This window comes from Rattus norvegicus, chromosome 6, assembly GCF_021556685.1.
Source record: "Rattus norvegicus strain SHRSP/BbbUtx chromosome 6, alternate assembly SHRSP_T2T, whole genome shotgun sequence".
Classification (NCBI taxonomy): Eukaryota; Metazoa; Chordata; class Mammalia; order Rodentia; family Muridae; genus Rattus; species Rattus norvegicus.
This window is the reverse complement of record NC_141539.1, coordinates 60,381,238-60,393,285: the sequence shown is the minus strand read 5'-3', so window position 1 is coordinate 60,393,285 and position 12,048 is coordinate 60,381,238. Positions and strand designations below refer to the sequence as shown.

Here is a 12,048-nt window from a genome sequence, read left to right as displayed (position 1 = left end):
ATTTAGTAGATGAAATTATATTTCTCACTGGAATGTGTAATTCTTACTTCTTTACCCTTCTCAGGAATATTTATATGAAATAATTAGCACTGGCTAATGTCCACAAAAGTCCACACCTAACTGCATAAGGTTCATGATCAATTTAATTTGCACAAGCAACACCCAGTTACCCAAGAATTAAGTGTATTGATGTTTTTAGTGGATCCATTAAAAATGTCAAAATGGAAAAAAAACCTGATAAATTTCTAGTGCTTTAGTGTTTCAGAGAGCATCCAGGGATATTTAAAACTACAATAATATGCTTCTAAATTTATGTTCCAATTGATACATTCTAAATTGATATCCAGATGCCTTGCTTAATTGAACTATGTCATCAAAGTAATCTATTTTAAAGCCTGTTGTCTGTAATTTTATTACCCACCATATCCAAAGACCTTTTTAGATACTGAAGCCTTGTGCCTGTTTAAAATAGTTTGCTTTTAATATCTGTTTTGAAGGATATGCTTATGCAGTTCAAGTTTCTATTTCAAGAATCTACTCATAACGTTATCCCTTGAAGTGGATGCTGTCAGGTTAAGAGTTGATTTTATAAGTATTACTAAAAAAAAATTAATGTAAAGTGTGTGCCTGGCCACTACATACTGTATTTAAGTTGCTGGTGCACAGAATCCAGAGAAAAAAGAATGTGACTCTCACAACTTTGTGGTGGCCATTGCATTATTTTTTTTACCCCAAACATTGCAGTTTCACATACAAAATGAGTAAGTACTTATCTGCTCTAGTATGGATAAACATAAAAGCCTCTCTGATCACAGCAGGGTCCCCCATCCCAAGTCAGTCAGAATCATTCTGTATGATTATTGCTTACAGTAGATCTGGGGGGAAAAACTCTTTGGTTTGGATTTAAAGTCTTCATATGTTTCAGAAATCCACATACTAGAAAGGGACTATGTAATGTTGATCTGAAGCAAGCTTTCTTCTGAGTCAAATAGTGACTATTGAGTAAGGAAAAACATATGTGGGTAAGCAAAGGTACCCTTCAGAATTAATTTGTATCAGGACTGAAATGGTCTCCAACTCCAACTTTAACTTGAAAAGGGTTTCAACACTTGATAATTCTCTTTGCCTCTCCATCACACCAGCTTCTTCTATACTCATCTTATTATAGGAGGGAAATTTGAGATCCATGTGTGCCTCTTTATATGTGGATTGCCTTCCTAATTTTTACCCAAGATCTACTCACCTGCCCCCAAATGTTTAACTCTGTGGATGAATTTAATATTGGGGATGTTATCTGAAAATTGAAATGAAGGCCCCCATTTCTTAAAACAGATAAATTTCTGGTTTTAAATTTGTAAACACATAATAACACAAATATAAGCAATAGAGAAGTACTTTAAGTTATTCTTGACTTTGGAACATGTCGAGTATAATCTACAGTTGGGAAAGTGTCTAGCTTTGCTTTTTTTGTCTTTCGGAAGTATCTGAATACTACTACACCTCATATAACTCCAGCACAGTTTGGATGCATGTATTAAACAAGAAAACCAAAAATAAACAAATTCTATGATACTCAGGAAAATGATTCCAAGAGCTTATGGTAAACAGTGACAAAGTGTGTCCCATGTCTATGGATTCTATAATTCATACACCCACAGACAGAACATAAACAAAACACTATTTATATTGTAGCAAAAACACTATTTATATTGAACATAGGTACAATGTCGTTTTTCTCTAAGCAGTACAACATTATTTAAGTACAAATAACCTAGACATGATTAAACTACAATGTAAGATGCTCTTACACTATATGAAAATACCATGTTACATATGTAAAGGACTTAAGCACCCTTAAATTTTGTTAGCAGTGAGGTAAGTAAAACGTACTAGATTCAATCTCCATGAACACCCAGGAAAAATCGTCTGTAGTTTAGTCGTTTAGGCAGGTTGATGGCTCCATGTGTATGCTAAGATTATGGTAGTTCAAAAGGCCACTGTGTGGTTTACTCATCCAGGAAATTCTTGACGGCCACTTTTGTCATTTATGACAAGCCATCATAGCACAACAGTTCTTTCATTAGTTGTGCAATATATAACAGAACCTAAAGAGTAGGCAAGTATACATGTGGCCATTATCATTTTTATTTTCATTTCATGAAATATAATATAGAAGCTCAGTCATGGTTTTCTCTTGCAGCTAATATATCCCAGTCTATGTTTTACTACAGTTTCCTTTAATTGCATATACATAGAGAGAACTCAAACAAACTTATCCAAATGTTCCAAACTGAATTATTAAATGGAGAAGTATTTAACTAGTAATTTGAATTGAAAATGGAACAATTCAGAAATACATGTGAGCAGAGCATCCTGGAGTTAGCGTTACACTTGGAGAGACTGTCACTCATGTGCAATTTTGACCTGGGGCTAGTGATTGGTTTAGTGCGGATATGTGAATGGCAATTACATAGAGACATGAAATTTTGGGGGGAAAAGCTTTGGTATGTTCTACAAAGTTTAAAATGAATTCAATAAGATTATCTACAAGAATTCAATTTGATACCTTTAGCCACCATTTTCTTGACCTCTGCAGGCAAACTAAGTCACAGTTCATTTTATCAATTCATCAAGACTACTTTTAATATGTAACTGCAAGCCAAGCATTACTGGCTGAATGTATATAATCAGATGATATATGTATTAAGGAGATGTTGATTTTGCCTCAACTCTATTTTCCATTTACAGTGTATTTTTTCACTATGATTTTTCTCTTCAAGTCTTTCTGTTCCCTCTTTAAGAACATGAAGATGCTACAGTTGACCATGCTGGATTTCCATTCATAGACTAAATATGAATCCCCAGCATCATTTGTTTCAGCTACTTAGGTGATTTTCAGAAGAGTTTATGGTATTTTAGTTTCAATCAGGGATCACAGGACCTCACAGAGACAGAAGGGACAATTAATGAGCCATTATGTAGCTTTTACATACATGTCTTTTGAATATATGCTGTAGCTGTTCAGTTTGAAGTCCTTGTGGGACTCATAACCATGGGAGTCGGATGTCTCTGAGTCTTTTGCCTACGCTTGGGATCCTTTTTCTCCTACTGGGTTGCTTCATCCAGCCTTGATTTGACAGTTTGTGCCTAGACAAGTTCTGACTTGTTTTGCTCTTTTCTGAATGGAAACTGAGAACGAGTGGATCTGAGAGGAAAGGGGAGTGTGAGGGAACTGGGAGGAATAGAGGGAAGGGAATATATGAGAGAATAATAAATTTTAAAATTAAAAGACAAATTAGTTTTTTACATTTAATCTATTTATTAAACTATTTTTTAAATTTTTTTTCGAACCTGGGGACCGAACCCAGGGCCTTGCACTTGCTAGGCAAGCGCTCTACCACTGAGCTAATTCCCCAACCCCTATTTATTAAACTATTAATTGTGCTTAGTATTTTGATTATATTACTTTTTAATACTCTGATAGTTTGATTCTTTGGTTATAACCCACGATTTGTCCTGTGTGTTTTTCTGCTCAAATGAGTTTCTAATTAGTTTTTGAACTCATGGTTTATAATTGTTAGACTATTTTATCTAATATATATTAGCTATAGGAATAATTTGAAATTATTTTTTGGTTAGATACCCAAACTCTGATCTGAGACCAACTTAAAATTTATTTTTATCTGATGTTTATCCAAACCATTGTTAACATAAGTTTCTACCCTGTCCTGTATGAAGACCAGATAGTTAAAATTCTCAAAAATGGTTAGCCTTGTAACTTTAAATGGACTCAACAGGCTGTATTCAGGAATATATGTATATACATACATACACATATACATACATGTAGATATATGCAATAAAAATTAATGAAAAGGAGATCATACATTTGAAATATAGTGGAGAGGACTTTATGGAAGATTTTGGAGAGAGGAAAGAGTAGGGGAAGATGTAATTGAGTTCCGATCTGAACACTAAACCAAAAGAAAATAATTTCACACATTTTCAGGAACCTATTTTTCCATTACTTCCTCAAAGTGCAAGACTACAAATCTTCTCAGATTCAAGGCCATCCGGATCTGGGTTGTCCTCTGTCTCCATTTTGAATCTCTCCTTCTTTCCCCTTCTCTCCTACCTTACAAAAACTTTGTCCTGCCTTACTTTTTACTGCCCAATCATGGGCCTTGACCTAACCTGTGCCAGCCCTCACCTGCATATTGACATCAACCTACACTTCACCCTTTCTGTCTAATTAAACTAACAAACAAACAAACAAACAAAATATTTCTCTAAAAATGTGAGCTGAACACACTATTATTTTGTAATTTATGAAGTATAAAATATACCTAAAACCCAGTCCATCATTTTTGTCAATAAAATAGGAAATTTCGTTATGTATCATGCTTAAGAAAGGTTTAAAATCTACATGTTATGTCTTGGTTAGCTTGCATACTATTTGATAACTATCCAATTGAATATGTATTCTCTCAATGTTAAATAGCCTGGGTGGGCTATGAAGTTATAACTAGTTTTCCATCCTGTCAGAAATTTGAGAACGACCAATATTATCTAAAAATACAGGAAGCCTAATATGGCTTCCCAAAATGAGGCACGTTAGAGAGAGAACTATTTTGGTACAGTCACCTGTCAACAACATACAAGAGCAACAATCTTCAGCCTTCCAGTTGCCATAAATATTAAATCTAAAATAACCTTTTATCCTGTGCTAGCACTGGCACTGTTGGGCCACATGGCAATGCGGGTAACTTTATCTCAGTTGGCCAGTTCTAGCACATCACCTCTCCAGGCTGGCTCCCTGGAACTCTCTAACCCTCAGTCACTCCCTGCCGTTAGTTCCAGCACCCTAGGGCCATGTAGAAATAACAATAACTTGGGGGGCCTCCACGCTGACCCCAAGTACTTTCTGATCCGGGCGGTCTTCAAGCCGTTCCAGCATGGCCCCTTGCCATGCTGCTCTCTAGAGTTAGTCCCAGCACCTGTGTGGCAATGTGGTACAAACCTAAATCAGGGCTCTAAAAGTTCAGCAGCGGCTGACCTACCGCGACTCCCTGCCAGGGACTCTGCCCTACTCCTGCCAACTGCCCCTGGTAGTTCAGATAGAAACTGCCAACTACCTGGTGAAATCAGGACTCAATAAACTGCAATTTAACAATACACCACTTGGATTCAACTAATTTATTTACATTTAATGCTCTTGAGGAAATAAACTTACCTGTTTATTAAAATCCATGACATCCCCCCCCCTACCCAACTTAAAGCAATTATAAAGAAAAATAGCACATCACAAGGGAAGAATTTACTTTAATTAAAAGAAATGTTTTCCACATACTATATTAAAATAGATAGTACCTACCGCTGTATTTGCAAAGGTCTCTTCATAAAACACCAGCATTACGGCAAACTGGAGGACAGCATATATCTTCAGGAACTGGGGCGCCGATGATGTGAAAGGGACTTCCTGTCCTGTAACCTGGGTAGACAAGAAGGACAATCTCCTTTACTCAATGCTGCAGCTCATCTCTCTTCATAAAATTCACACTGTGAGAAAAGATGAGTTACAGAAACATGATTTTGTCAGTTTTCTTTTTTCTGAAAGAATTTGACATTCATTTCCTTAGATAGAAAATTGTCTGAAGATTAAGGGAGTTGCTTCTTGATGCCAAATATTATGCCCTTTAGTAATGATTTAGTCTTCTTTAAATGGAAAAGTCATAGGTGCTTCATCTATATGGGTATTCATAATTACAATATGCAAGAATAATAAATTAGAACCATGTCTAGCAATACACCAAGGAAAAGAAGGCAGGTGACTTTGGGCAGCATACGTAACCACGATTCAACATCAAATAGTATTTTATTAACATAATTTTCTAAGCTATTAAGATTTCTAGAAGTACTGTTTTTAATTTTATTGGAATAAAGCAGAGGAAGGTACTCATATAATTTAAAAATTGGCATTTTGATTATTTTTAAATAAAGAGAAAGAAAGACAAAACCATCCTTCCTGGGCATTTGGAAGCAGAAATAATCAAGTATTTCCACCTATATGGAGCTTACTCTACAACTAATTATGGAATTAAAACATATGTAAGTAATTTAAGATATTTACAATAATAAAATATTATTTTATAATATATATAAATATATAATAAAATATATTTTATATGATATGACATGATTTTTTCTAAAAATACCATCTTTTAAATGAAAATTGACTTTTCCTATAGTTTCTTTCCTTGTGACGTAAACTTTTTTATTTTTCTCTAGAATAAGATTTTAGATTTAAATAACTTTTTGATATCATAAGCCAATGGTTTTGGTGCAAATCTTTAATCCCTACATTCAGGAGGCAGAGGCAGGTGGATATCTGTGAATTTAAGTCCAGCCTGGTCTACAGAGTGAGTTCCAAGACTGTTAGGGGTACACAGAGAAATTTTGTCTTGAAAAAAAAAACCCAAAATAAACAAACAAAAATTTCTTGGTTTCTGGTATTTTTTTTTATTTTTTGAAAATTATTTCTACTATTAATATATTTATTCTAATATGAAATAAATTCAGCCATGGTTTGGCATAGCAATTGCATTGTTTTGGCACGATTCTGGAACATCTATCTAGGGCACTTCATTTTGTCATAAATGAAATTAAGAATAAACCTGATTTCTAAAGATCTTTCAGTCTCTTGGGTTCTAGGTCTCTGTGTGGAAGACAAACACATCAGAGGAGGCTCTTGCTTTAGGTTTTAATGATTCAGAAAGTAGCTCCAGTTGTTCTACTTCCTACCTTGAACTCCCTGTAATGAGCCAAGGCCTAACTGGTAGGTAATGCCCCTTCATGGCGGTGTCTTCTTGTTAAGCTATTCATACACATCATGCTAGGGAACACCATTTTACAGTTTCACATGAAGATAACACATGAAGGTGCAAACGGGATACATATGTAGCCTCTCAACTCTTAAGTTATGCACTATACTTACCTCTGGAATTTCTTCACTCAGGCCAAGTCTTGGTTTACCTGGACCCCATCCTGGTCCTTTAAATAGGACAGAAAACTTATGGCAGAAACCAGGTGTGGCCCAGAATGTTGTCCATATATAGAGTAAATGGTGAAACTTGAAAAAAATAAAGTTTATTCCAAGTTAGACAAACATAAAAAAGAAAATTAAGTGTAACTCATTACGTACCTTATTAAATATTCACTGTGTTTACATACTGTCTATAATAGTCATTGTGCATGAGAACATAAATTATAATTGATATGTTATCACACTCTGTATTTTAATAAATTCTATAAGTACTGTATATCTTTGGCCTGCGTCTCTTCTTATCAATACCTTTGAACTTAAATGAAATTGTAAGTTTGTAATGAAAAGAATGTAGTTGGTTACAAATCAACAAAGTAGTATAAATCAACTTTGAGGCTGTTCCAAAGAAAATTAACTAGAAACATGAAGTTATGAAAGTAATAACCATGACTATTGACTCCATTTCTAACATGTTGCTCGATGGATATTACAGTTGAACACGGAGCCGTCATAAGAATGCTTATCAGTTCAAATATTTTTAAATAATAATTTATTATGTTAAAAAAATTATACTAACAAAATATATTCACAAACATTTCATATTGTAGAGGTCCAAAGTTTGATACCTGAGGGAGACCTTTACATTAAATGGGGTAGCATTCTTTAAGTAGCATTTATTTGATATACACAGACATTAAAAACATACCCACATATAAGTGCTCAATAAATTTTAACTATAAGAACATTCCACATAACTACCCATGATACATCATAGGATTGAATATATTGCTAGGGTTTGGGCATCCGCTCCAGACTCTAAATGTGAGGTTTGCATTGTATAGAAATACATTAATGGGGAGAAAAGCATTTGCTCTCAGAATTTGTGGTCCTGCTGGTATTTTAGCAGTCCCCGGCTGAATTTAAATGGCTAAGATTAGAAAAATGGGTTTTATGATTGCTTGAACTCTTCCAAGAATCAACATGAGTTATTATGGGACTTAATGGAGAAATTTCTGAAGATGAGGCAAAAGTTAGAAGGAAGCTTCGCCTGGAGCTTTTGACTACTACTAAAATGGAAGATTAGTATGTTTAGAACTTCCAACGCACATTAAAAGACTGAATCATTTGGTTGTTTTGAAAATGTACTTCAATTTTATTTGTTCACATTTGGACACTACCCATGAACAATATATCACAGTAGCATGAAGTCGTTTCCCTGACTTACTTGGTTCATTATTCCCTGGAACTTTGGGTCTTCCAAAGAGAGCAGAGTGAGCGCTCTATACAGAACAATAGCCAGCCGAGCATAGGCCTGCATGTCCTGGAGCAAACTCTAGGTTCCTTGAGGAGTGATAAACCCTACATCAGCAATTCAGCTTCATGCACAGGGATGTCAATGAAGGCAAATACTATGTGTGGTAAAAACTCTTAACTATCATGACTTGCCAGCTTGACGTTTCTCGCTAAAATGAACACATAGGAAAACAAATCTTAGGCCCCCAAGTGACAGCTACCATGGTGGAGAAAACATTTTTTGAAAGGAGATACGTAGAGGTTTCCCACTTGCCTTAAATGAGCAGTAGCTAAAGAGTGCCTGTGACTGTCTCAAGAAGGCACTTACTGAAACAGTAGTCATTCATTTGACTCTGCAAACCTAGTGCTTACAATGTCCACTCACCGATCTCTCCTCTGGTATGACCACATTATCCTCAAAAATTAAACAAACAAACAAAAGCAATATATTCCTCAAAGAGTTGCTGAAAAGTGTTATGAATTCATCAATAACATTAACCTCACCTATAATCTATTCCAAATTAAGTCCACAGTGCTGCTGAGCCAAATCTCCCCTATACAGAGATGGTCATATGAGGCACTTTGGCACCAGGTTTATAAAGCTCTTCCCTAGAGAAATGAAGCTTCTACATTTTTCTTTATTTATTCATATTAAGGAAAAAATGTACCTGAAGCAAGGAAAAGGGGGGCTTTCCTGTAAATTTTCTAATTTGATTTTAATGTAATGTGGTTGCGTGTCAGGATCTGAATGTATTGATTGTGTCTTCCGAGAGACATTCTGAGAATATAGAAGAGGTGTCACACAGTAGAAAGGTACAGGAAGATAAGCATCAGCATTTTCAACTGTGGATACACGGAAGTGACTTTCAATATAAGAAGGATAGCAATTGACCATGGCTGGGGTGCAAAGCCACAGTGAAGCAAGGAGGTTACAGATGAGTTAAATGCACCTGGGTTTTGGTTTGCAAGGTTAAATTAATGGCTGACAATTGAACTAGAAATTAAATACTCTGAAGCTGTGTGTCCTGTGTTAGAAAATAGAAACAAGGGGTTGGGGATTTGGCTCAGTGGTAGAGCGCTTACCTAGGAAGCACAAGGTCCTGGGTTCGGTCCCCAGCCCCGGAAAACAAAACAAAACAAAACAAAACAAAAAAACCAAAAACAGAAAATAGAAACAAAAGAGCCACTGATGCGTAAGTTATTACTGATGGTGAATGAACTGTTTTGTGTTTACAGATACTTGACCTAGCAGAGGTTTGATAGGTGGGCGATCTTCCTTTGGTCTCAATGCTCTGTGCAAACTGAAGTAGGTTTGGAACATGAGGCCAAACAGATGTTGATACCTTGTTACTTCCAGGGTGTCACACCCAAGCCAGTGCACAGAGCTGTCATTGGAGGACCAGACAGCTTGTAGAGCATTGTTACCTTTTCCTCATCTGTGACTTCTTAACCTCTGGAGTCTTTGCTGCAGTCTGATGCTGACGCGTAGGAACTTAGCAGACATTCTTCGTTTCTCTAGTGCCAACCACTAAGGCCAGCAAACAAGCAATACCACATGTGTAACAGAAAATTGTCTGCTTCATGAAGCCTTAGCAGGAGAAGTAATACGTGGACCTAACTGATGTATAATGCTTCTTGACACCCAGTTCTAAGATGAGAAGGGCAAAGGCCTCACGTTGAATTTTTAACCAGAGTTTGAAGGACTGAAGCAAATATTTTTCGTACTGTGGGACCAGCCTTAATTATATCTTACCACTGCTCCTGAATACATGAATATATTTCAGGTCTATTCTGAGAAAGAACATGTTTGCTAGAGAAGCACTTTCTCTGCATTTGAAGTATTAGACACTAGTATTAGACACGAAGTATTAGTACCACTGAGCTAAATCCCCAACCCCTAGAAAACTCTTATGGTAAGTTTTAATGAGTTTTACCCATCTGACTCAAGTTGTCACATGATCACCAAGATATTTTCAAACTCATTTGTGTATAAAACATTTCACAACAATGTGAAGTGCTTCCACCTACAATGACGATTTTTCGGCTTAAAGATAAAATTGGTGAAACTGTATGCATCCCGAAAGATCAAGGCTGAATGGATTACCTGCACTTTGAATGGCTCAAATGTTCCAATGGGATGAGTTAGACCATATATAACCTTTTCATTCTCTGCTTCAAATGTCCCTGGAAGATAAACATTACAATATGACTCCTGGCTTTCAATCATTTCCAGAGCAGCTAATTAACTATTATATTTGTACATTTTACTTACCGAAAATTCTATCCCAAATAATAAGAGTGCCAGCATAGTTTTTATCTATGCAGTAACGATTTCTACCTGTGAGACAAAATATTAAAAGTAATTTTCAAAGAGATAAAACTGAGCTTCCAAAATGTCTATTTTTCTTGATTTAGAACATATAAGAAAAATTTAAGCAATAAAATGGTTTCAAAAATATCTTCTCCTCACTGTAAGTAACTGAGGAAAGTTATGGGTCCATCCCATATGCAATCACCAAACCCATTCACTATTGCTGATGCCAAGAAGTGCTTGCTGACAGGAGCCTGATATAGCTGTCTCCTGAGAGGCTCTGCCAGAGCATGACAAATACAGAAGCGGATGCTTGCAGCCAACCATTGGGGGAGTTAGAGAAAGGACTGAAGGAGCTGAAGGGGTTTGCAACCCTAGAAGAACAACAACATCAACCAATAGGACCCTACCATAGCTCCCAGGGACTAAACCACCAACCAATGAGTACAAATGGAGGGACCCATAACTCCAGTCACATATGTAGCAGAGGATGGCATTGTCCAACATCAATAGGAGGAAAAGCCCTTGGTCCTGTGAAGGCTCATTTCCCCAGTGTAGGGTAATGCCAGGGTGTTGAGGTGGGAGTGGGTGGGTGGGAGTGGGAGCATCTTCATAGACGCAGGGGAGGGTTGGAGGAGGCATTGAAGGGAGGAGGGAAGAGGATAACATTTGAAATGTAAATACATAAAATATCCAAGAAAAATAAAATTTAAAAGAAAAAGAAAAGGGCAGACTTTCCCAGGGAAGATCAAAGCATCTGGTGATTCAAGTCAAATTTAAGAGTGTGTGTGCAATGTATACCAATCAAATATGTAAGTAATAACAATAAGTGAGAAAAGAGGCACTGGATTTGAAATAGAATGGCAAGGAATATGTGTGAAGGCTTAGAGGGGCAAAAGGAAGGTAAATATTGTAATTATGATCACGAAAATTTAAATGAATTGTACCACTGAGAATGACAGATTTTATTTGTGAGGTATAGTCTCATTTTAATTATTTTGTAATTAATTTCATCAAAGAGATCATTTTTAAACTTATGTGCATTTTCCCAATATTTTAGCTAAATATCTTTATATTCATATAACTAGATTTCATAAAAACTACTGAGAAATAATTATCGCATAGTTCAGAGGAAGTAAAAAAGGAAGAGATTTGATAATAAATGAATTTGGGGGCCATAGCAATGGTTCTACTGCTGCTGTGAGCAGCGGCTGCTTGTACAGTCCTGGGCACCGTACAATCCACAGAACTTGTGGTGTCTCAAGACAATCTGCAAGTCCCATTCAAGGGCATCTGACGTGCTCTTCTGGCCTCAGAGGGGACTGTATGCACGTGGTATACAGGTATACATGCAGGCAAAAATGCTCATATACACAAAATTATAACATAAAGGAAATTAGGG

General features: G+C 36.2%; 1 protein-coding gene across 1 annotated transcript in view; it reads right to left on the bottom strand.

Annotated features, from left to right (window-relative positions):
• The window catches only part of Agmo (alkylglycerol monooxygenase), a 343,612-nt gene that overhangs the window by 183,111 nt on the left and 148,453 nt on the right, over window positions 1-12,048 (bottom strand). The window contains 4 exon segments of the mRNA NM_001135899.1: window positions 5,375-5,491; window positions 6,995-7,129; window positions 10,440-10,519; window positions 10,608-10,673. Coding sequence (NP_001129371.1) covers window positions 5,375-5,491; window positions 6,995-7,129; window positions 10,440-10,519; window positions 10,608-10,673 — 398 coding nt within the window.